Source organism: Streptopelia decaocto (genome assembly GCF_964273445.1).
Source record: "Streptopelia decaocto genome assembly, chromosome: 2".
Lineage (NCBI taxonomy): Eukaryota > Metazoa > Chordata > Aves > Columbiformes > Columbidae > Streptopelia > Streptopelia decaocto.
The window spans coordinates 44,478,530-44,501,241 of NC_138655.1; the positions used below are offsets into that span (position 1 = coordinate 44,478,530).

General features: G+C 39.9%; 1 protein-coding gene across 5 annotated transcripts in view; it reads right to left on the bottom strand.

Moving 5' to 3' along the window:
- SPIDR (scaffold protein involved in DNA repair) overlaps positions 1-22,712 on the bottom strand; it is a 212,271-nt gene that overhangs the window by 165,077 nt on the left and 24,482 nt on the right. For 3 of the 5 annotated variants that reach the window (XR_014183220.1, XM_082044377.1, XM_082044376.1), the window contains exon 6: positions 13,457-13,621. The exons of 1 other annotated variant lie outside the window; for it this stretch is intronic. Coding sequence is in view for 3 of the 4 variants with exons in the window: in XM_082044377.1 (XP_081900503.1) it covers positions 13,457-13,621 (165 nt within the window). In the remaining variant the exon portion in view is untranslated. Of the gene's footprint in view, positions 1-13,456; positions 13,622-14,182; positions 14,246-22,712 lie in introns of those variants that run through there. One more of the 5 variants, XM_082044379.1, reaches the window with a different exon arrangement.

Genomic DNA, 22,712 nt, shown 5'->3' on the forward strand with positions numbered 1-22,712 from the left:
ACCTAGACTAAACACCTGCAGGATTCAATAGGAACTGTTAAGGGAGGAAATACATTTCCATCTTGTTTTGTTCAGAGTCTTCAGAGAGAACAAATACTTGTAATGAGAGGTAATATTACTAGACAAACATATAACTGTGGGAAAATAGACAAGCTTTCAGCACTAAGCCCTTCTATAGGTCCCAAAAGTATGTCAAGTTTTTCTTACTCCAAATAGATCGCTTGCTCTAAATAAATTCAATCTTTCCTTCTAAAATTGTTTCTCTCTTATACCTCTAGCCTACACAGTCATGAATAGCAATCCTGCGAGCTTTTAAAAAAATTATTTCTAAAGAAGAAACCATGAGAAAATACCCCTCTGCCACTGTTTAGACTGAACAGGGAATAGTCAAAGACTTTAGAACATCTTCCGTATTATGAATTCTCTTTCAAAAGGTAGGTGACAACTGCAAGCGTGTTATTTTTGAGATGAAAGGAAGCAATTCCAGAATAACTAACTAAATGAGAGATTGCACACAGATACTCAGTGAAATACAAATTACACACACCAACTTCTCATTTACGGTCGATCTGCCTGCAGTTTCCTGTGAAACCCCTTAGAAAAGCACTTATCAAAAATGGAAGAAAAAAAAAAAAAGAGAGAGGAAACATAACAGGCACAAGCGTTGTATAACACACAAACGCAACACAGGCATCATTTCTGCAATAATGCTCAGCACTCAGTGGAAATTCTTTTGTTCATAATTTCCACAGAAGTACACACAGACACGTCTTGAAATTCAGCCTCTGCGCTTCCAGCTCCGGCAGCTCCAGCCCTGGCAGCTGGAGGAGACACCGGGCTGCCGGGCAGCACAGCACATTACATTCATTTTCTTCTACTCCCACTCACTCCGCATTCTTCTCACTTGACTGTTCTCCCCTTTGCCCCATTTACTGCTTCACAGTGCCTGCAGTACTGCCCCCAAAGCCTAAAATAGTCGCCTCATTTCTTCCCTCCTCTTCATTTCTAACTCCTTCCGACCCTTTCCCTCCTCTCCAGAAGTCCTTCCACAGTCTACCTTTTCCAGAATGTTGCTTCATGTTTTTCGCACTGCTAAAACTATTTTAAGCAGCAAACATTTTGGGGCAGGAAATGTCTTACCACGTCTGAAATACTGTGTTAGTGATGACAGTACGTGTGTGCACACGAAAGCAGCACCTTTACCTGAGCTGATTTCTAACAGTGATGAGAGAGCCTTCATGCAGACTGGAGAAGCAGAAGACCCAGTTAATTGCTTTTCCAAGTAAGTCAAAGAACACCAAACAAGAAAAGTAGTTTAAAAAAATGCATTAAATGTACAACGCTAAAATTAATTCTGTTTGGACAAAGAACAAAGGAGCCCAACGCTAATTTTAAAGATTTTCTTTTAGATCATGCACCTACACTTTGGAGAAGCAGAAGGAAAATAAAGTAACCATCAGCTGGGTAACACACTGTAATTGGTAATTGTAATGTTTTCATCAATACACATTCTATAGAGAGATTCAGAGGTGCTAACTGCTTCAATACTGTCTTAAGTTTGACACATTTAGTTGCACTGATTGTTCACAGTACATGAAAAGATTTCAAAGCAAAGACCAATTAAAACTCCTTTGAGATTTAGATTAGAATAAAAACACATGTGTGCTGTAATATATATGTGTTATGTTACATACAGTGACATGATTGCCATAATATGGGTATAACGTACATTAAAGGACACACGGAGACAATTACAGATATTTAAAACTTTCATTGGTATATAAGCAGACCACACAAACATACCAGGAAAAACACACTTGAAATGTCCCAGTAAGGCAGTAATCAAATACAATCCTTGAACAATTACACTCAATGGACTGCGAGTCTAAGAACTGGCTAGCAACTGGCACGCAGAACTTGCAAAGAAAACAGCCCTGAAATACAAACAGCAGAGATTTCTACTAAGCAATTCCTTATAGGGATTATAATGCTTGCATAAATTAGGAAGATTAAAAAGAATTAAGATAATGCTTCTCAGTTACAGGCAAAGGGAAAAAGAAAACCTCGCTGCATGTCTTCATACTTGAACACATTTTTAAAAGCAACAGTTGACTGGTTTCCACAGCAGTCACCGGCATCTTTTGGCTTCATGCCTCCTCTATCTCAAATCAGATCAAGAGATTGTGATGGCTCAATTTCACTTCCATTCTGAAATCAATGCTTGCTTTACTTTAGGAAGTGGGGGGAGAAAAATCACGTAGAACTGTCATATTTTTCTATTAGATGAGCACATGTCAATGTGTATTTACACATGGAAAATGCAACCTCTGCAAGATTCACAGGGTGGTGTGTCACTCCTATTTTCTTTTTTTAAAATACAAAAACCTCAAAGCTGACAAGATAATGCTACAATAACATGAGTTAATTCAGCTTCTAGGAAGAGCATTTAAAAATAAAACGTGTCCTTCAAGATACCATTAGACATTCTCTGCTTATTTTCCCCTTCCCAAAGTAAAAATACTCATGTCGTATTTGTCCTTCACACTGAACTCTGCAACTAGCATGTTTGTTTTTTTTTTTTTTTAAGTGTTGTAAATCTGTTTTTTCTTGAACTCGTAAGTCACCTACCAGCATTCTCATCAAAAACTTACACATTACGTATGAAGCAACTAAAACACTGTGCAAGCTGCAATTTCCTTATACATTTGGGGCCACAAAACGAGGCCTGAAGTTTGTTCTAAGAGCAAATGGAAGGAAAACATTTTTTATTAAACAGCAGTGAACTCTCCAACAGCAGCAGCTGGAGCTCTGGCTCTGGGAGCTGCGCTGAGCACTGAGGAGTTGGGGTGAGGAAGAGGAACAAGCTGAGGTGAGGGAGGAGAGGGACAGGAACAGCACTTTGCAGGAAGCGCTCGAGCAGTGCCGGCATTCAGCTGCAGCACTTTTAGGAAGCGTCTGATACAGGCAGCTTCACTGACTAAATGCAGAAGTGGAAATGTTGGCAACTACTGTGTAGATTTTGCCCTAGTGGCAACTATTTTAATCAGATTCCAAGCCCAACAGTGTTCAAGAAGAGACTGGACAACACCCTCAGGCACATGGTGTGAACTGTGGGGTTGTCATATGCAGGGACAGGAGTTGGACTCGATGATCCTTGTGGGTCCCTTCCAACTCAGGACATTCTGTGATTCTATGATTTTTTTTTCTTAGTGTTTAGACCTCAAGGTAGCAGGCAGTCAAATTACTTGAGGAGCAACAAATGGTTCTCAGAATCAATTACAACTACCTAAGACACTGCAACATTTTTCCATACCCCAGTCCGAATCACCAAAGAAGTGCTTGTGCATATTGTAACCTAAACTGTCATCTGGATGATCTGCATTCCCCAGCTCGCAACAACAGTAATTTTATTCTGGTCAGAAAGATGGGCAAGGCATTGCAGCAGAGTTCATTTTAATTAAAAATAAAATAAAATAAAATCAGACTTTTAAAATCCAAAGAACAAAGAATGTCACATGCTTCAAGGGTCATTTTTCAGGGTACAATATAGGGCAGTGGAGCAAAATCTTGCTTTCTACTTGCCAAAAGCCCAATCAGTTTATCTTGATTGCTGTTTTAATGATTTAGACTCCAACTCAGTATTTTCCGTTCTATATGTAGGACAGTAACTACCACAGATCTACCAGTGTATTACAATTCTTCTCAAATAAGGAGAGACAAAGTTAAAGCAAGTGTTTAGACAATGGCAGAATGGTAGGTACCATGTTTTTTTTTTTCTAGAGTTAATTCATTAGAAGCAAACTACACACTAATTATAAACATTATTAAAATAAAGCAAAATATTCAGTTAGTTAAGAAAATTCAAATAAAAACAAACACAGCTGCATCATATAATGTTGCAAGATGATTTAGGCTAGGCATGAAGGGGAATATAACTTCAGGAATCAGACAAGAATTTAAACATTCTTGTAGAAAAGACTGTTTCTTAGTTTTAAACTCAGCTGTCAAATTAATGTAAAAATACACTCACAAGTGCGTTATTTTAACCCTTGGTTTCCAAAACACTTCCCTAAGATTTTCACTGGAGCTACTGCAATTCAAAGAAGTAATATAACACATATCAAGACTCCAGGATAAAAATCCTTTTGACATGTTTATTGACATCTACTGCTGCCAAATTTACACTTGGAAATCTTAGACATTTAAAATGTATTTTCCTCTCAAATTGCCAAAAGTAAACAAATCTTGTTGTGTACTAATCACTTTGGAGAGAGGAGCTGAGTTTCTAGATCAAAAGTTGAGCATTTGTGTTCATTTGCAATACTACCATCAAACAAATCGGGTTTTTTTCCCTCTTCCATTTCACTATTAACAAAAGTGCTGGAAAATTGCATTGCTAGGCCAAATATAAGTATCATTATTCCTGGAATGCACTTATAGAAGGAATGCAAAGCCTACCCTATGCAAAATAGCAAACATGTACAATTACATTTAGACTACCTGATAAGACAACCACTTCTTAAGGAAAAAGCACTTGAGAAATTTAAAATTCAATTTAACAAGTCACCCACACTCTCAAACACCGCAGTGAAAAAACGCATGTGTATATGCACACGCCCCCACTACACCCCAAGCACAAGCATCTACATTTCTTTGTTTATATTTAAACAAACTGTTGCCATTTTCCATTTAGGAAACGCCACATACTTTTCTCCCCAGTTCTAGGTTTGTGTATTTTTATATAGCTAATGTTAACCTATAGATAGTTCTGCCTAAGCCATAAGGACTCTGGCTATAAAGGGGTTCCTCAATTTGCTCCGCTTTTTGCAAAAGAGCAACTTCAGTTACCTTCACTAACTTAATTCAACATAAATTTTACTAAACAGAAATGGAAGAACAGTATACGTAGAAAGCAGATGCATGTACCTACACATCTACTCTTCCTAGCCCCAAAACTGAACTCCAAATGACAATCTGCTACACACACATACCTACTCTAGAAATTGGTTTCAAATATAGAAAAATATTTGCAGCACTTCCATGTCAGCTAACTTTACATTGAAGGATTTCAGAAACGTACCACACAAAAATGGGAAGCAGAAGCAGTGACACTTTCTTCCACTCCAAAACTCAAAACTTAAAGCAAATATCCCAAGAGGTTCTATAGTTTTAAGAGATGCTACACTGATAAAACAGGACTTTGACAACATTAAACCAATGCCTTATTCATGTCCTGAACAGCAAGTATGGAAGTCCAGAAAAACAGAGGCTGATCAGAAAAGCTCCTCTATTGCATTTGACAACCATTTAAAAAGCACAGTGTAGGGAGAGGATCCAGAAAGCATATAAATCAGGCTTTCTGTGAAAGCAGCACCACTGGATTTATGTGCATGGGTTTTGTAGGTATCATAATATTACCACATATCATGGCCAAAACTGAAGACTGTGTGCACAAATGTGGTTTTTCTATAGATACAGCCCTGGCAGAAAGAAGCACAGAAGATGTCTACAGTGGTCTGACAGACAATATATAAAACCACTTTGGTGGAAGCAGAGGAATGCAATTTGCTGTAGATGGCAACCACCACCAAAAGAGCTTGCTTGTGACTTATAAATAAAATTGAACCAGAACATTTCTAAGGAGAGACCACAACCCAGAACTTTGCAAAAAATGCTCTTGGGAGAAATCTGGGGAATTCTCTGTTTCAGACACAGGAGAGGAAAACATAGCTGTAATAGGAACCCAAGGATCTACTTTAAAAAGCACATGATGTTTATGAAGTACTGCTTGAACACGTGAACCTTCACAATAAAATGTGAACTAGTGGTGTAAGCACAGGACTGAGTCAGAAAGCTTGACATTTAAGACTGGATCTAACATCAGTTCATGTGGTTTGGGGAGATGCTGTTCAAGACAAAACTTTCACAAGTGACTCTGAACTCTGTCTGGCAACTTGGCTCTCAAGCTTATTTTGCACAGGTGCTAGACACCAACTCCCACATAACAGCACTGAGCACCACTAAGGCTGAGTGTCCACAGGTGGGAAAGGCAGAACTGCAAAGCACCTACATGTGAATTTACATAAGCAGGCATTCACATTTAAAAGACTTTTGAAAGTCCTCACTTAATTGTCCTCACAGACTATTGATACTTTTATAACTCCAGGGAGACCACAAAAGAAAAAAAAAACTGTTACCAGTTTTCTACACATATAAATACATAAAGTTATCTTCAGCTATAAAAGCTAAGACTCAGACTCTGAGAGGCACTTTGATTGCATTAAGACATCAAAGTCTAAGAGGTCAGGCACAAAATCTTCCACTCCGGTCCCTAAAGCCTCCTGATGAACCCAGCTTTTTCAGTACCTAATATTTCAAGAACTTCTTAAAACACTGCTTCTGGACATACCCAGATGCAATGCAACTCTGCAGACTTGTGGTTTGTGTCACATGTAAGCCTGTGAGTACAAAGTTGGTACTTCTGTACCTAACCCTGTCTAGGGGCTTAATTCAGTGGGTGCGGGTTTCTGCTCTGCAGAGATTTCCACTCACAACATGCTGTATGCATTGCTCGCATTGACAAGCACATCCACAACAGTAAGCTCATAACTCTTCGGTAACGCTCCAGCTGTTTCAGCCTAAGCAGAAAGAAACCCAAATTCTAGCACAACGATCTTTAGCTTAAGAGAGTTCAAATCCCTCCCTCTCAGGAAAGCACTCAGCCCACCAAACAAAGCAATGAGGAGGTCATTTCTACCTCTCCCTTGAAGGCTGGGCCACTGCAGGAAAAAAAACCACAAGGTTCAAAGGGTCTTTAAGAGCTCCAGTCCCTGCTCCACATCAAACAGGCATTAGATAAAATCCAGGAACACCAGGGAGCTTAAGCGTTCCTTGGTTAGAAAGACAGTAGCTAGGAATCCTGGCATTCAGCACTTAAGCTTTTCTGTTCATTGTATACAGAACACAGGCGTCTCAATCTAAGTTTAATGGCTATTTTGCAGGCCAGGACTTAGATTCCTGTAGTTCTGGCATGACGATCGGCTGCACCGCAAAAATCAGCCCGTTTCTGTATCAGCCTCCAAATATGCTGCAGCATTTTTTAGAAATCCACACAACTCCCAAAAGGCAAACCTCCCTAAGTTAATGCTGATCACAGCAAATATGTGAGAACTCAGTCCTCTTTAGCTGCCTAACCAGATTTCAATTACTGCAGTTTGGAATTTTACAATGACACTGCATGACGAAGCACAATGTAACCGGATTTTCATTTGTTAGTTAGAAGAGTTCCTGTCCATTTCTATACTTCCCCAATTCGGGAAGTGCAGAAATTCAAGCTGTGAAGACAATACTGATTTTGCAATGCACTCAGGGCTTAAAAAAATAAATTGAAATACATCAAAGTGGTCAGATAAGTTACTACTCAATAGGAAGTTGTTTCTCGAAAGGAAATTGCAAATTTCAGTCAAAGAGGAAGATGGAGAGTTAGAATTAACTAACTGTTCCAAAACCTTCAGAAAGCAGGAAGGGTTTGTGAAGGTTGCATGAAGAAACTGCATGCAACCACGTAAACAAGCTCAATTTCAGACTATGTAAATATCTTAAGAATATGTCCCCAATTGAAAAAAAAAAAAAAAGAAATCAATCTCTCGTCAAGTTGCACATGTTTCTGAAAGGACAGAACAGATATCCCAGCAGTTGTTACGTCCAAACCTATTTAGACAGACTAGATTTAGACACCTTAAAACTGCCTGTCCAATACCAAGACATTCGTATTATGCACCTTTTCAGTTACAGAATACATAACAAATGTATTTAAAACCAGAACATTTGCTAAATTTTGTTGAAGTTTTCCCTATCACTCACAACTTTCTAGCATTCAAGCACCTAGTCTTCTCTGAAGGTCAGGGATTATTTTAATGCATGTGCAGCTAGCAGCAAAGCAACTGGCATTAGGGTTTTCAGCCAGTTAATCCATTTACCTTAGCCAACATTTATACCCAGCGTCCAAATTGTGGGCATCTGGTCACAAGGACAGTAGGGGCGATGGACTAGACAGAACTTCAGTCTATCCTATACAGCCATTCTTACATCTTATCAGCAAATGTTCCTCTGCAGCTGGGGAAGCAGTGCACGCTTGTAGGGTCATTTAATACAAGAGTTAGATAAAAAAAGGTATCGACTAAAGATTACGTTCAGTAGTACCTGGCCAGCAAAAGAGACATACTTTGCCTTTCATGCCCCAAAACACCCACTTCAAGTTGCAACTATACACATATGGTATTAGCAAATCCTTCCAATTACCTTGTTACTGTACCTGAATGTAACTGGGAATGTGCCCAGTTCAGACACAGCTTTTGCTGTAATACCATGATAGTGTGGGCTTGGCACGATTACATCACATGCATCTTGGCAGTCGGGCGGCAGCAGCTCCACCGAGCTCAAGGCCAAGCCATCAACAGTTGTGCTGAATGCAGTTGTCTGCACATTTTTACATAGGCTTTCACGTTCTATTATGTTTTAATTTGTTGCCCTTATCTTTGTGCTGTACCGACATCCCTCTGCAATGTTTGTACACCCAGGAAGTTGTGAGAAAACAGGCAGTAATAGGGAACAAAGTCTAGCCTTGGCATAGTCATTTTGCAAACATGATGCTCAAAATTTTTCTCTCCTGATGGAGTAAAATAGATCACACATATTTAAGCCTGCAAACTGTCAGGCACATCTGTCTTGGAACTACAGATCTGTTCACTTGTGAACTCTGGGCCTTTCCATGTGTCATCAGTTGCTACAGCACAACCCTGAGCTCTTTCTAACCTCCTCGAATAGTATTCTTGGCCATTTTTAGTTCTCCCAACAACATTTAACCTTGTAGCCCCAAACTAGCCTACAATAGGTTCAGAGATTAAAACAAAAATGAACCATATGTGCCACCTTGTGAAATTCATGCATCTGGCTCTATTGGACAGAACTGCCATTCTGGTGTTGTCCCTTCTTCACCATGTGACATCTGCCCCTTCCTTTCCTCCTCTATTCATCTTCTTTGCACAAAAAAAAAAAAAAAAAGAACATAAAACAAACATATCAGGCAAAACATGAAACAGAGCAGAATACTTAAGTAACTATTTCAACTACAGCAAAAGATTTCTTTTAAAAACAGCTGCTAGCACAAATAAGGCTTGCAAGAAACAGCACTTATTAGGCTTTATTAAAAATACAGGATTAACATGGAGGGTGGAGCGTGTAAATTACAAAACTGATATGTTAGTTGGAGCAGTACATTTTTGTTATTTTGAGGATGAACTTCAATATGCCAGAAATTAGAGACCCACATTTAGCTTGCTTAAAATGAGACAGACAGTAGCAGAGCTGGGTCTTTGGGGAGATGTGAGGACAATCTCACTTAGCTCACTGTTCAGAGGAAGAGAGGCTTTCTGGAGGCCGTGCCTCTGAACTGTGCATTGAACAACTTGTTTTCCACACCCATCAGCCTCTCAAAAATGTCAGCAGCCCAAATGTCCTAAGAACTTCTCCCCACATCTTCGGAGACATGTCCACCTCCAAACACAAGACAACAGCAGAAGAAATCTCTTGAGTGTTGGCAAAATTATGATCAGAGACAGTAAGAAGAGAAACACAATTGCGTTCTTGCAGATTTAGAGGCAGAGAAAGGAATTTACAATAATATCTCCCTCTCTTCCCTGCCCTCACCACTACCCCCAAAAGTAAATCACACAGCCATACACACTCCTGCACAGTGGCTTTAAATACACTGAGTGATTAAAGGTGACGATGATGACTACAGGCCATACTATGCATCTTTAGAGGCTTTTCAGTTCAACAGTGAGGGGCCAAATGGGGCTACTGTGTATCTAAAATATTTTACTCTGATTAAAGGTGTAATTAAACAGTTAGTCATAATAGCTGCCATACTTTAAAAGAAACCCACCTCTCCTTCAGGGGAAGGGAAGGAAATTATGCTACTTTATTCATCCAAACACACTCTCTGTTAAATTCAAATACAACATGCGGACTAGATAACTACAGTGACACACAGCCACAAACACTTACTAATCCAAGATAGAACAAGGAGATGAATCTTTTAACCTATAATCTTCGCAAAGGGAAACTAAATCTTATGATTAAGAGTTCTGTCATATCTGTAGAGGTATCAGTGGAGGCTGTGTGTTTTCTTCTCAACTAGAATAAGAAATTCATGCTGGTTTTAAGGCCTAAATACCAGCAAAGACACTACAAACATAGGGTCTGACACAGAGCTTAAGAGATTTGCTTGTTTATATGGTTAGCGCAGAACTTCTATGGATATCCACACATACGTTGCGCAGAGGGGTAGGATGGCACTAAGAATCTCATTTGGCATAAACAAACCAGAAATCTTTTCCTTCTCTTCTCACTGTATTTTCAACCCCTGCAACATTATTGCTACCCTCACCAAATCATCAGTCTGGATCCATAGCAATAATGATTTTTGTCTGGGAGGGCTTTCCTTGGCTTAGGTCACCTTTCACAGAGAAGTCATTGATCTCAAATAGCCACCAATAATAATGTATTATATAAAAAAAGAGGGGGGAAGGTAATTTCTGTATAAAGCAAGACCTTTTAAACTAACACTTCTGGTTACACAGGAGAGAGGATGGAGTGGAACATCTCCCTTATGAGGAAAGGCTGAGGGAGCTGGGGCTCTTTAGCTTGGAGGAGACTGAGGGGTGACCTCATTCATGTTTATAAATATATAAAGGGTGAGTGTCATGAGGATGGAGCCAGGCTCTTCTTGGTGACAACCAATGACAGGACAAAGGGCAATGGGTACAAACTAGAACACAGGAGGTTCCACTTAAATATGAGAAGAAACTTCTTCTCAGTGAGGGTGACAGAACACTGGAACAGGCTGCCCAGGGAGGTTGTGGAGTCTCCTTCTCTGGAGACATTCAAAACCCACCTCGACACCTTTCTGTGTAGCCTCATCTAGGTGTTCCTGCTCCGGATGGGCATTGGACTAGATGATCTTTTGAGGACCCTTCCAATCCCTGATATTCTGTGATTCTGTGTAAAACACACAACTGACTAGCTGTAGTTTTTCACCAGTTTTTTGCTGACAGTCAAAGTCCACATTTAACACCACTGAAGCCATTTAGAGAACCTTCCCCAGCGAGCACTGCCTGGAGATCCTCCAGGAGGTTCAGTTTCCTGAGGAGATAAACTCAGGCACAACACAGACTCAGCTCAGCTGAACCTGAAGGAGGGGAGGCAAGGTCTATGCAACACCTTGATGCACAGCAGTACCAGCCCTCAAACCAAATGACAGAACCAGGTTGGATAAAAGACACATTTCAAGGGAAAAAGGAAAGGAAAGGAAAGGAAAGGAAAGGGCGGGAGATACAGGAGTATTGTCATCCTTGCCAATAAAGTTTCCAGTTATCCACATGGACGCTTGTACACTCTCTGGAAACTCTCCTTCTGGAATAAAATATTTAGAGCATTTGATGTATGTTCAACAGCTCTGAACAAACCTATTGAGTTTTAATGTTTAACCTTCTTCCTCTCCTCCTCTAATATTTTCAGTATTGGTGTTAAAATTCTGAAGTATTCTGTAGTTCAACAACAACTGAACATAAATTCCCCATACTAATTGCCTGACGAGGGAGAAGGCTGACAAGGACCCAGCTGAGGCACCACATACCATGTAATTCGTTAGATAACAGAAGTATAAATCATCTTCATACGTGCACAGTTTTTATTCATCATCCTTTGCCCAACAGAGCTCTGTGGTCAAGTCCCAAGAACAATTTTATGGGTCCTGTAATCTCCATTTTTTTCCAAGCATTCTGTCAAGTGATCCCATAGTTCCATCATTGCACCTCCCTTGGGCTAGACTGCTGTATCTTTCACAATGCTATCTGCTATTCTTTAAGTTTTCGCCTGCTTGATAATAGAGGGAAGAAAACAACATTGAAAATATACAAGAAAATTTTATCTTGCATCAATAGAACTATACAAGGATAACAAAAATACAGATCAAGATCCCCGATAAAGCAGTAAAGTTAAAAATCACCACATACAATAGTTTTATTGGAAAGAAGGATGGGAAAAAATTATTTTCCAGATTTCACACCATTTCCTTCCCCCATACACACCCAGTTTGGGTGAGGTAGGAATCAAGAGAGCTTTTTTTGTTTCTTTTAATTTTATCCTGAAACATACTTTAAGTAATTGCAAGTGAGTGACACCTAGTGATGAACACAAATCTGATCATGCTCCACTCTCCCACACAGAGAAGATAAGCCAGCAAGCACCGACAGGTAACTCAGGAGTGGGTGTTGAATCATGGGAACCTGCCACCACTGCGTTTCTCTCTCTTAAAAGCCAAACGTCAAGTGAGCCAAGACCAAGAAACTTAGTGCACAACTCAAAAGAAGAAAAAAAACCCAAAACTAAAATGGCTAATCTGTCCAAATAAGAGACAGTTAAAATAGATCTAAATCGCAACCCATAAATTCACTTCTCCATTCACCTCTCCCTAGAAACATTAAGTTTTCCCAGAGATCTCATTCTTAATTTTAAAAAATATATCCCAGAAGCAAACGGGAAGAATGGGTTTCTCATCAAATACTAAAATATCAACTGTTGTCTTAGAGACCACTTAGTGATGTGTCTGGCATTACAACTGCTATCCTGTTGCAAGGGTTTTATGAGCTTGTCAAAGACTCTTATTTTGCCAGTAGTTCCAAAATTATTGCTCACAGAGCAGTTACTGGAAGTGAAGGGGAGGGGATCTAGTGTGATTTGTGGTAGGGTTACAGGAAGGAAAAGTATGCTACTATGCAAAGTAGCAACAACACAGTGCCCTGAAAGGGAAGCTGGAATAAAGAGACCAAGAAAACCGGTCTGTCTTTTCAACACCACGACAAGGGACAATCCTACACACAGAAAGCTCACCCTCAAGAAGAGATTTCTTTACTTAGTGCATTTTTAAGAGCAGTCCAAAGCTCCAGAGCTAAGAGAAAACACAAAATCCCATAGGAAAGGGAAGAGATTGAGCGAGCACAGCTATTGCCACTTTCATGCACTATGTGCCTTTTCGTCTATTTTCGTCACAAGCTGGATTTTGTCACTGGAACCTCAAGAGTAGCTCCTTCTTTAAAGGCACGAAGTACACACCATGATTAAAAGGCATTACAAGCACAGGAGTAAAAGGAAAATAACAAAAATCAGTGGGCAGAGAAAGGAAAACACTTCAACATACGCTACAACTTGTGGACCTTGTTCTGCTCTGTAAACCCACGGCCATCTCCTCTGTCCTCACAGATTCATGTGAGACTGGGCTTTTTTTTAAAAAAAAAATCCTTCCTCAATCACTAAAGAAAATTCAAAAGCCTGTAAAATTCAAAGCCCTGAAATCTCAGGCTCTTTGGAAAACTAACGCAACAGAGCCACCTACCATGCGAAGGCAGGACTGACAGGGCTGAGGCAGCAAGAGCTGCCACTGAAACTTATTTGAATGAACTTGACCCAGGTTGGAAGCCGGCCAGCACCCTACGTCACCCCGTGACTTAACAGAACACAGTGTTCTTGGCACCCGCACAAAAATGTGTTGAAATCTACGCTGGAGAGAGAGAGAGAGAGAAAAAAAAAATAAAAAGTCAGTGTATGCTTCAAATTAATAGAGGAAAATGGTAATGAAAAGGTAATAAAACGCAAAGGTGGCATTAGACGTTTTTAAACACGCCTGCTGCATTTTTCCCCCGATTTCTTCGTATCGTTTAGTGTTCCCTCACGCACCAGAAGCTCGGCACGGTGGCAGTTCTCCCCAGGACAAGCCTTCCCCTGTCCAAATTCCGTCCCACGCGCTCTCTCTCTCACCTCTCCCCGTGCCCTACCTGGAAAATTCCAGCGCGGCGCTGAGCCGGGCGGGAAGGGCAGCGGGGCTGCGGCAGCGCCAGGGCCGCCCCTGACTCACCCCCTCGCCCGGCCCTCGCGCAGAGGCGACGCGGCCCGCACCTCGTGCCACACGTCCGGAGGGGATGAGCGGCCGTGCAGTTATGTCATTCACAAACAGATTGTGCTAACACTCTTGTCGCGAGATGAAAAGCAAACAGGTAGAAGGAGGACAGGCAAAATAAACTTAATGAACCGTGAACTTGATGTACTTCCTTCACACACCTACCATATGGCTCTTATCTCCCTTCTCCATGTTTCCTCTGTCTGGGACTCCCTCTCTTTCTCTCCAAAGTCTAGCCTCACGTCCCTTTTCTGCCTCTCTTCCTGATGTCCTATCCTCCTCTTCAGTGACTGATCGAGACATTTGATACCTGCAGATGCAGGATCAAAAACAGCTCACAGACAGCTGCTGAGTGGGCTCTTCCCAGTCACCTGCCCAGGCCCCACACCTGCCACCTGCACCCGCAGTGTCCTGACGGCGCAAGGCTCCAGCAACACCTTCCAGCCACAATGACAGAAAAATGGATCCAGTTTCATCTTCATTACTTTCAGCACATGCACCCCCAGCTTAGCACGCGGTTAGAGGGATATACAGGAGACGGTAAGGCAAACATGCTCCCTACCTGGACAGCCCACTGGAGCTGCTTCCGCTATTTCAGTGCAAACCTGAACACCCTTCATCCATCAGCTAAAAGGTGACAACATTTTTGGCTAGTTACAGATTCTCTAATGAGACATGCAACACACGCATCTAGGAGATGATCCATGTCTCTGGCCAGTCCTTCCAACATCAGGAGCCTGGGTTATGTGTGAAAGCTGCACTGATTATTTTTCACCTTGACTATTAAACACTGCAAGCTACTATTACGACTATAGAAATAAACTATCTGTTAACCAAAGAGACAATAAAACTTGTATAGGAAGCAATTAGACCCTTTCAGTTGTCCCTGTTTAGCATCACAGAAAATCCTTTCAAAAGTTCTTCCAACCAGAACCCTGCTTATGCCTTTCAAATTAAAACAGTATTAGCTCTGATACTGTAACAGTGGGGAAAAAAAAACTGTGCTTTAATGCCCCAAAAATTAAGAAAAAATAATGAGAAAGAAGACGTGTTTGATATTTTCTCGATATATTTTTTGATGCTCAAAATGTCATTTTCTGAGTAGCTGCATCTTAAGGTAAAAAAAAAATCTAGGGAGATATGAAAAATACAACTCTTAAATGTTTTCTTTTGTCTCTGTAGGATACACCAAGGACACATTCACATATGGAGAAAACTCCACAAATGTTGATCAGGACAAAGTAGAGAATGGTACTACTTCATGAACAAATAATTTAAAAGCTCTCTATAAACCATTAACAATCATTTTACACAACTACATATAAGTGGAAATTTTCACAGAGCAACAGAAACAACAGTGGAGGTAATAATTTCCAATGTCATCTTTCTATAGTCAGGCTCCAGATCAAAGAGGGCACCTAAATAAGTAGCAGAGATAAAGTGAATTCAGAGTTAGTTAAGTTACAGGAAGGCATTTAAGTAAGAAACACACAGACTGCTGAGGACACAGATGACAGGGAATTCATATCAAGGCATGTAAGTTTCCAGTGACATGCCCTGACTTGATACCTTATCCTTAAAAATCCCCATGGAAGAAGCAGTTCATACTTCCTTAACAAAGATGCGCTGGCATTCACAATGTATGCATCTAATGTTGAAGCAGTTACCTGCCCATTCCCCTCCAAACACAGCCAGGAACACGACTCCTGCAACTGAGACAGGGGGGAAGACTTTCAGAGAAGAGGGAAGCTCTTCAGTAGCCTCATGTTTACAAAGGAGTTTACTGGGTTGACAAGGAAAAAACAAACAAAAACAAACAAACAAAAAACCAAAACAACAAACCCACAGTGATCCCCATACAACATGCTTTGAATACACACGAATTTGTCAAAAAAATTACAGATGAGCTCTCCATCAAACTTTGAAAGCCTGCCCCAGCACCCTCGCTCCTCTCCTAATTGGGCTTGGCAAAGAGCGCCAAGATACTGTTAAGTCTGAAAGTTTGTTCGAGAACCAGATCCACAGGTTAGAGAGGTTTTCTGGAGCCACTCCCAGCTGGCCAGTGAGCAAACCACAGGGAGCCTGCCAGAGCCTCCAAGGAGGGCAGAGTTGAGGGCAGGATGTGACACACTTGCCGCAGTCACACGGGCCACTTCTCTTCCCGGCTGACAGCCTCTGGGCAAGGGCACAGACTACTAGCTCAAACAGAGCGAGATTCATTTTTATATTGTATTGTTAAAGTATGTATTCAATAAGATCATTTGCTCTTACACGCTTCAAGACTGTGAATGGGATTTAAAAAAAAAAAGAGTTGGGATCTCTTACAACTAAAAGATAAAGCAACAAGACAACAAGTGTTTTGTAGCTGAACACAAAAGGCAGCGAGGCCTGGGCTCCGTTACCCCTCTCCTAAACCACCTCATCTCTCTGGAACATGAAGTATTTCAATTTAAGTCCTGGAATATTTTCACTTGTGGTTTAGGGAATCTCAAGTGATTGGATGCAATTAGCTGCACCAAGACCAAAACCAGAGTAACACATTCCCTGACTTTAGTATGCACTGTTTGAATTAAGACCTCCCATTGCAGCGTGTTATGTTTTTATTGAACATACAAAACAAAACACACCAACAAAACACTCATCCACCCATATTTTTAATGGTAAAGTCCTATTTTCAAAGCACAGTTGAATCCTGAGCCATGAATGCACCTCTAACCATCTTCAACTATATACATATGAACGCAACCACAGCAGCACACAACTACACCTAGTTACACACCTGCCAGGTAGGAAAACAACGTAGGCAAGAGGAATACTTTTATTTTCTTAAATACAACACCGTTTGTCAATTCAAAAGAGGGAAGATTATACTAGATATGTGATCCTCCTTATACATAAGTGTAAACACGACTCAGACACTGAACAAGAGCAACACCTTGTAGCTCCGTTAACATGTCGATTTATTCATTTGAGAGTTGGGTCATTTGCTAATAAAGCACAGAGCACTCATGGGACATGTCAGTAATGCTGCAGAACCTGACAATCCAACGTGTTTGCCTACTTTCTCCTCCCCCATTTTTCAGCATAGTTAAAATATCCGGTTAGAGGGTCAGAGAACAGAATCTAGGACAGATCCATAACGAAAGAGTGAGTCGTAAGTGCAGAAGCAACTTAAAAACATGACTTTGGAGGAACAGGAAGTGCAACAGCACCTGAGAGAGACAATCACATCCATAAGCGAGTAAAAACAGGATAATGACAGAATAAGGTTAGCGTTCATTGCAGCTTCTAGTACATTCAAAGTCAACACACTTTAATTCTATTGCTGTTTTATAACACCTGACCTCTCAGTCCTCATAATACTTTGGTCTGGAAATTACTTTTTACCAGATGAAAAGCACAGAAAATAGGTGAAGGAAAAAACGTCTGTCGACCTGTGGGGCAACACAATGGGATTTACATCATCTGTGGTTCCAATAAATGCAGACAGAGGCAGACAAATTGCACCGATCTGACTATGCATGCAAAACTCAAGACCTTTCAATGTATTAAATACAAGTTATTACTGTTTGCAGTGAAGGAGATGATGTTAATTGCCAGCTACATATAGGAACAGATTTCTAGGTATTTGGTTTTATTTTAACCAATTGCAGCTTAGGATTGGGAGTGTGTATGTGTGTGTTCTTTTTCAAAAGCTAGAGCAGCTTGGTATTTTTCTAAAAACAAACACACACACTTATAGCACTGACCACATTTTAACCACAGTAACAATGTCATACAACCCATCAGGCTTCTGGATTCTACAGAGTTTCATAACGTTAAAACAGATTTGTAATCACATCTTATTTAAATAAAATCTGAAGTTGGTTTCTTCAGTCTTAATTTCATTCTCACTTTTTCTTAATTCTTTTACATCCTTACCTATCACTTTCTTCACTTTAGTTTTATGCTTCCATTTCATTACGCACTAGTTTGCCTCAGTTTTTCCTGTGTGTTTTTTAAGACTTTTAGCAACAACACTACATAGTTAAGCTCATAAAGCCAAACAAAATAATTCCTTTCTAACTTTTTCCAGCATTGTTTGTTTATATTTCTACACATGCAATTAGTCTAGTTTTATCTAGCAAAAATTAAAGCATTATTCTTTTTAGAAACTGAACATACTGGGGACTAACATCTGCCAGAGAGATGGAGGCACCAGGTAGAAAGTTTCAGTTTCACTAAACAGAAGTAAGCTGTCGGATTCATTCTGCATTTTAGATGTAAACAGCAAACTAGAACTTCCTTTTGCTTTAAGCCCATAAACATTGGCATAATGCCACATAAGATAACATGCTAACCAGACTCTAGAAGCCGAGGACTTAAATGCACAATAAACCAGCAATTAAAAAAATTGTGGAGATCAAGGAAACAAAGTAAAACAGCAAGAAAAATCAGGCCAGAGATTCGTTCATCTCAGCATCCTACCTGGGACGGTGGCCTATATGATACACATGGAGCACAAAAGTGCAAAGCACGTGAGTACTTTTCCCCTGAAATACTCCTCCACAGTGAAGTGATTTGCAACTCCAGAAACTCCCAAGGGAGCATCCTGACTTACCAGTTTAATGGATTTTCCCCCAGAAAAAAAAAAAAAAGCCAAGCCCTGTTCCATCACTTTTAAACCAAACTCCACAGAAATCTGGCAATATTGTACAACTTAATATTTTTAATGGGGGCAAAGAAAGTAATTGGAAGCGACCACAGATGGGTCACCAGCCATAGGTTACCATTCTAGTCATTGTGGTGTATTATTGCTGCAACACCTAAAGAAGCCTCAGAAAAAGTTAAGGAGCGTTATGCTGAGACCTGTACCAAAAAAGGCAAAAAGGAGTGGCAACCTCTGCTCAACGACTTTGTGCCAGATAAAGAGCCTGTGCAATGAAGTGCATTTTTAAAAAGTCAATAGCGCCAGAGGAAAAAAAAATACACTGTAAAATACTTTTCTTGCAGTTAAACCCTACAATACTCCTATCACTTGGGGATCTCCTTCAGAACATTTCATTCATTCACTCCAGTTCATTCCAGTTCAGGAAAACACATGAGCTACATTACCATCTTCTTTCTTCTTTTTGAAACTGGAGCACAGTGCGGCTAACAAGCAGATGGAGAATTTTTAAGATCTACTGGCTGAAAATCTCATAAAAATTAAATCCATTTGCTGTTCTTCCATTTAAAATACGCATAGTAACAAAGCAAAAGAAATTAGCATTCAGTGGTCTCTTAAATCATCCCTCCCTGCTCAAAATATTAGAATAAAACACAACACATTATAGCACCAGTAGTCTTACTTTTTCAGATGTGTGATGACGACAAGGATCATGACTGTGTCAAAGCTGAATTATTATGCTCTATATTATTATTTCTGACTGTTCAGAGTGTCTGAAGCATGCAAGGCTGATAGAAAACTTCCACCACCGCTTTACAAAATGCTTACAAATTTATGGCAATTAAGTAACAGTAGAGTAGAATTAAAAGAACATGCAATTTGCATGCAGACAATTTCCAGTGTTTTTTCAGTCAAGTTTTTGAAGTCATTATCCACAAGCAACTGCTTAATTAAACATACAGAAATGCCAACCTTAGAATGTTCAAGGTAGTTGCAAAGCTATACGTACAACAACAACAACAACAAAACACGTGCAGTACTTTATAATAATGTAGTACAACTTCTTGGGGTTTTTTCCCCCCCTTAAATCTCACTGTCATTCTTGTTTTTAAGAAGTGTCTTGCACCACAAGAGTGGCACAGAAGTTGCATTGCCTTACAGTACTATGTAAAATCATGTTCTGATTTTCCTTTCCATCATTTCTCCAATTATTTCTTGCACTTAGTTCCCAACATAATGACCTCTGTTGTGATGATGTTAAGTAACTTAAATATTTATAAATACTCAGCATGCACAACAGAACCAAGGCGATATGTGCAATATTTTTCACTTAGACTCATACGTGAAAGTGATGAATCAACTTAGCATCCTCATTATCAACAAACGTGATGATTCATCTTTTTTGGTAATTATGTTTTGTTTAAAAATTGAAGAAATCAAAACAGGTATTTTCCCCGGACGTAGTTTCTGCTTTGAGCTCATTAGATTTAAGAAACCATCAATATGTATGGGAACCATTTTCCAAAATTGTAAAGCCATGTAAGAAAACAATTCTCTGCACTGTTCTGATGGCCACTTAAGCAATCACAGAATCTTTAAACTGTAGGTAGTGTAAACCACCAATCAAAACTAATGTAAAATCTAGCTCTACTGTTTGCAAGGGGAAAAAAAAAATGTGGAAAATGAGACTCAAGTACACGTAAAGGTTAAAAATTATATGGGAATAATCACCCTCCCACATTTTTTTTTCAGATTTGTTGCTTGTAAAAACATTGATTTTGTTGTTGTTTAAACTGACAATTTTATAATCTGATGTCTGGCTCACTGCTTTTTAGGCATATGAGAGTGGCAATTATGTCCTGGTTTATTTCCTTGTCCCAAGTTCATACTAATATTCTAATCCTTTGAAAAGTCTACATAACCTGATATTTTTAATCCAACCTTCTCTCACAAACTATGTAAGAGAACAATACATCTCTTTCTCTCCTCACCTCTTCCTCCTCTGATAACTACAGGCTGAGGCAGATGACAAAGCTTCTTAGTGCAAAGAGCTGCCTTGACCCTTCCTTTCTAAAACAGGAATTAAAAGCCATACAAAAACTCTTCTATCCTCCCAACACACCACAGGTATCTTGCATTGTAAGGATGATCATGTTAAGTCCTGTAAAGGAGGAACACATTAGCCAAAGCTCACCATTTGTGACATTTCCTGGTATGCAGCTATATAATCTGGTTTTACAAGCAGCTCTATAAAACTGTTACATTGCTGTCTGTAATATTGTTAGTTCTTTTCTCTATAGATGTCTGCAAAGAACAGAACGCAAGGAAATACAATGCTTTATCTGCAATTGCCACAACTAAATGGTCTTTTCTCTAATTCTGTCTTAAACACATAATGCATTATTAGACTGGGGTATCCACCCGCTTTCTCCCCCGCCCCCAAATGTCTGGAGACCACAAACTTAAATTGGTTCAGAAAGGGACTGAGCAAGATATTGAAAGATAAAATTCATAATATCTCTCAGACTTAATATTGTCAATGTAACTTCTGGCTCAGCAGGCACCTAAACTGCAACAGATCCTCCCTTCTGCCAGCACACAACATTTAACATAGACTTAGACTTTTCTCCCAATACTATTATAAATTTGGGAGCCAAGCTAGATGAACCCCCAATATAATCCTGTGTCAGCAGTTCATGAATAACACTTTATTACTTTATTGTTATGCACCTATTTCCAACTTCAGCCCACACCATTATACACTCATACATTCACATATATGTTCCAAAAGGTGGCTGCAATTACGCTGCTTACCCCAGAAAGAAAGATCAGTATTGTGGATTTATAGTATTTACTCTTTTTGTACTGCTAGTTATACTGTCTTCCCATTCCCAAAGATCCTGGAATGCTTCATATCCTAGACAAATCACTTCATTACTGGAACATACCAAATTCGCAATGAAACTCAGCACCACCGATGTTTTTAAGTAATAAAAATGAAAGATTTCCATTAAAAACAAACAAACAAAACCTTACCTTTGCACTTCTCCGTCACCCAATCAAGCAAGCTAAAGAAACTTAGTCTGTGAAGCCTGTCACCAGCTCACTCCAGGGAAGCTAAACCTTTCCCTAGGCAAGTTTGGCTGCAGCCATCACCCTCTACAAAATCTATGCTGCCTCAAAGGCTCTTCGCCATCCCCATGTCTGTTCAAAAAGCTTTATTAAAAACATGAGGTAATCATAAACAAGACTGTGAAAAAAACACCCTGCAGAAGCAACACAGAGCAACAGATGGTAAAGAATTAGAGCTACAAAGGGGACCTGCGGCACTGCACCAAGTGGGGACCCATTTGCAACATCGTGTTTTGGTATGTGACTTCTCCATTGCTCTACAGAGAAAGCACTGAGGGTGGCAATGGACACAGGACAAAATTCATGCACGCTGAAAAGCCCACAGCACGCAAACATGGGAACAGCTGTAGGGGAATATACCAAGGATTATTGTAGCCCCTAACTTTTGCCTCCAACAATGATTAATGTCAGATGTTTAGGGAAGAGTTTAAAACAGGACAAGCATGTGGCAACGCTGCCACAGAACAGTCTCCCCGATTCCGGTTTGCGGCTTCAACTAGATGCAAGATCTTTGTATTTAATCCTTAACAGATTTGTCTTCCATGAGTTTGTCCAATTAGCTTTGAACCCATGTAATCTTTCAGCATCTATATAATCCTGTGGCAAGGAACTCCGCAGCTCATATGGTCAGATGAATAAACTCCTTTTTAATGTTGAATCAACCTGCTACGTTCACTTGATGTCTCCTAGATCAATGCAGTACCTAGTAATTTCATTTACTTTATCTATTTGTGACTCATGGGTTTCTTTCATGTCCTCTCCACAGCAAACTCTTCTTGACGCTGAAGGTTTCTATTCTACAGAATTTCTTCTCATGCAGAAAACATCCGATACATCTGATCACTCTTACCAACTTGCTCCAAAGCTTTTCTAATTCCACCACACCTTTATTTTTTCTCATGAATGATAGGACCA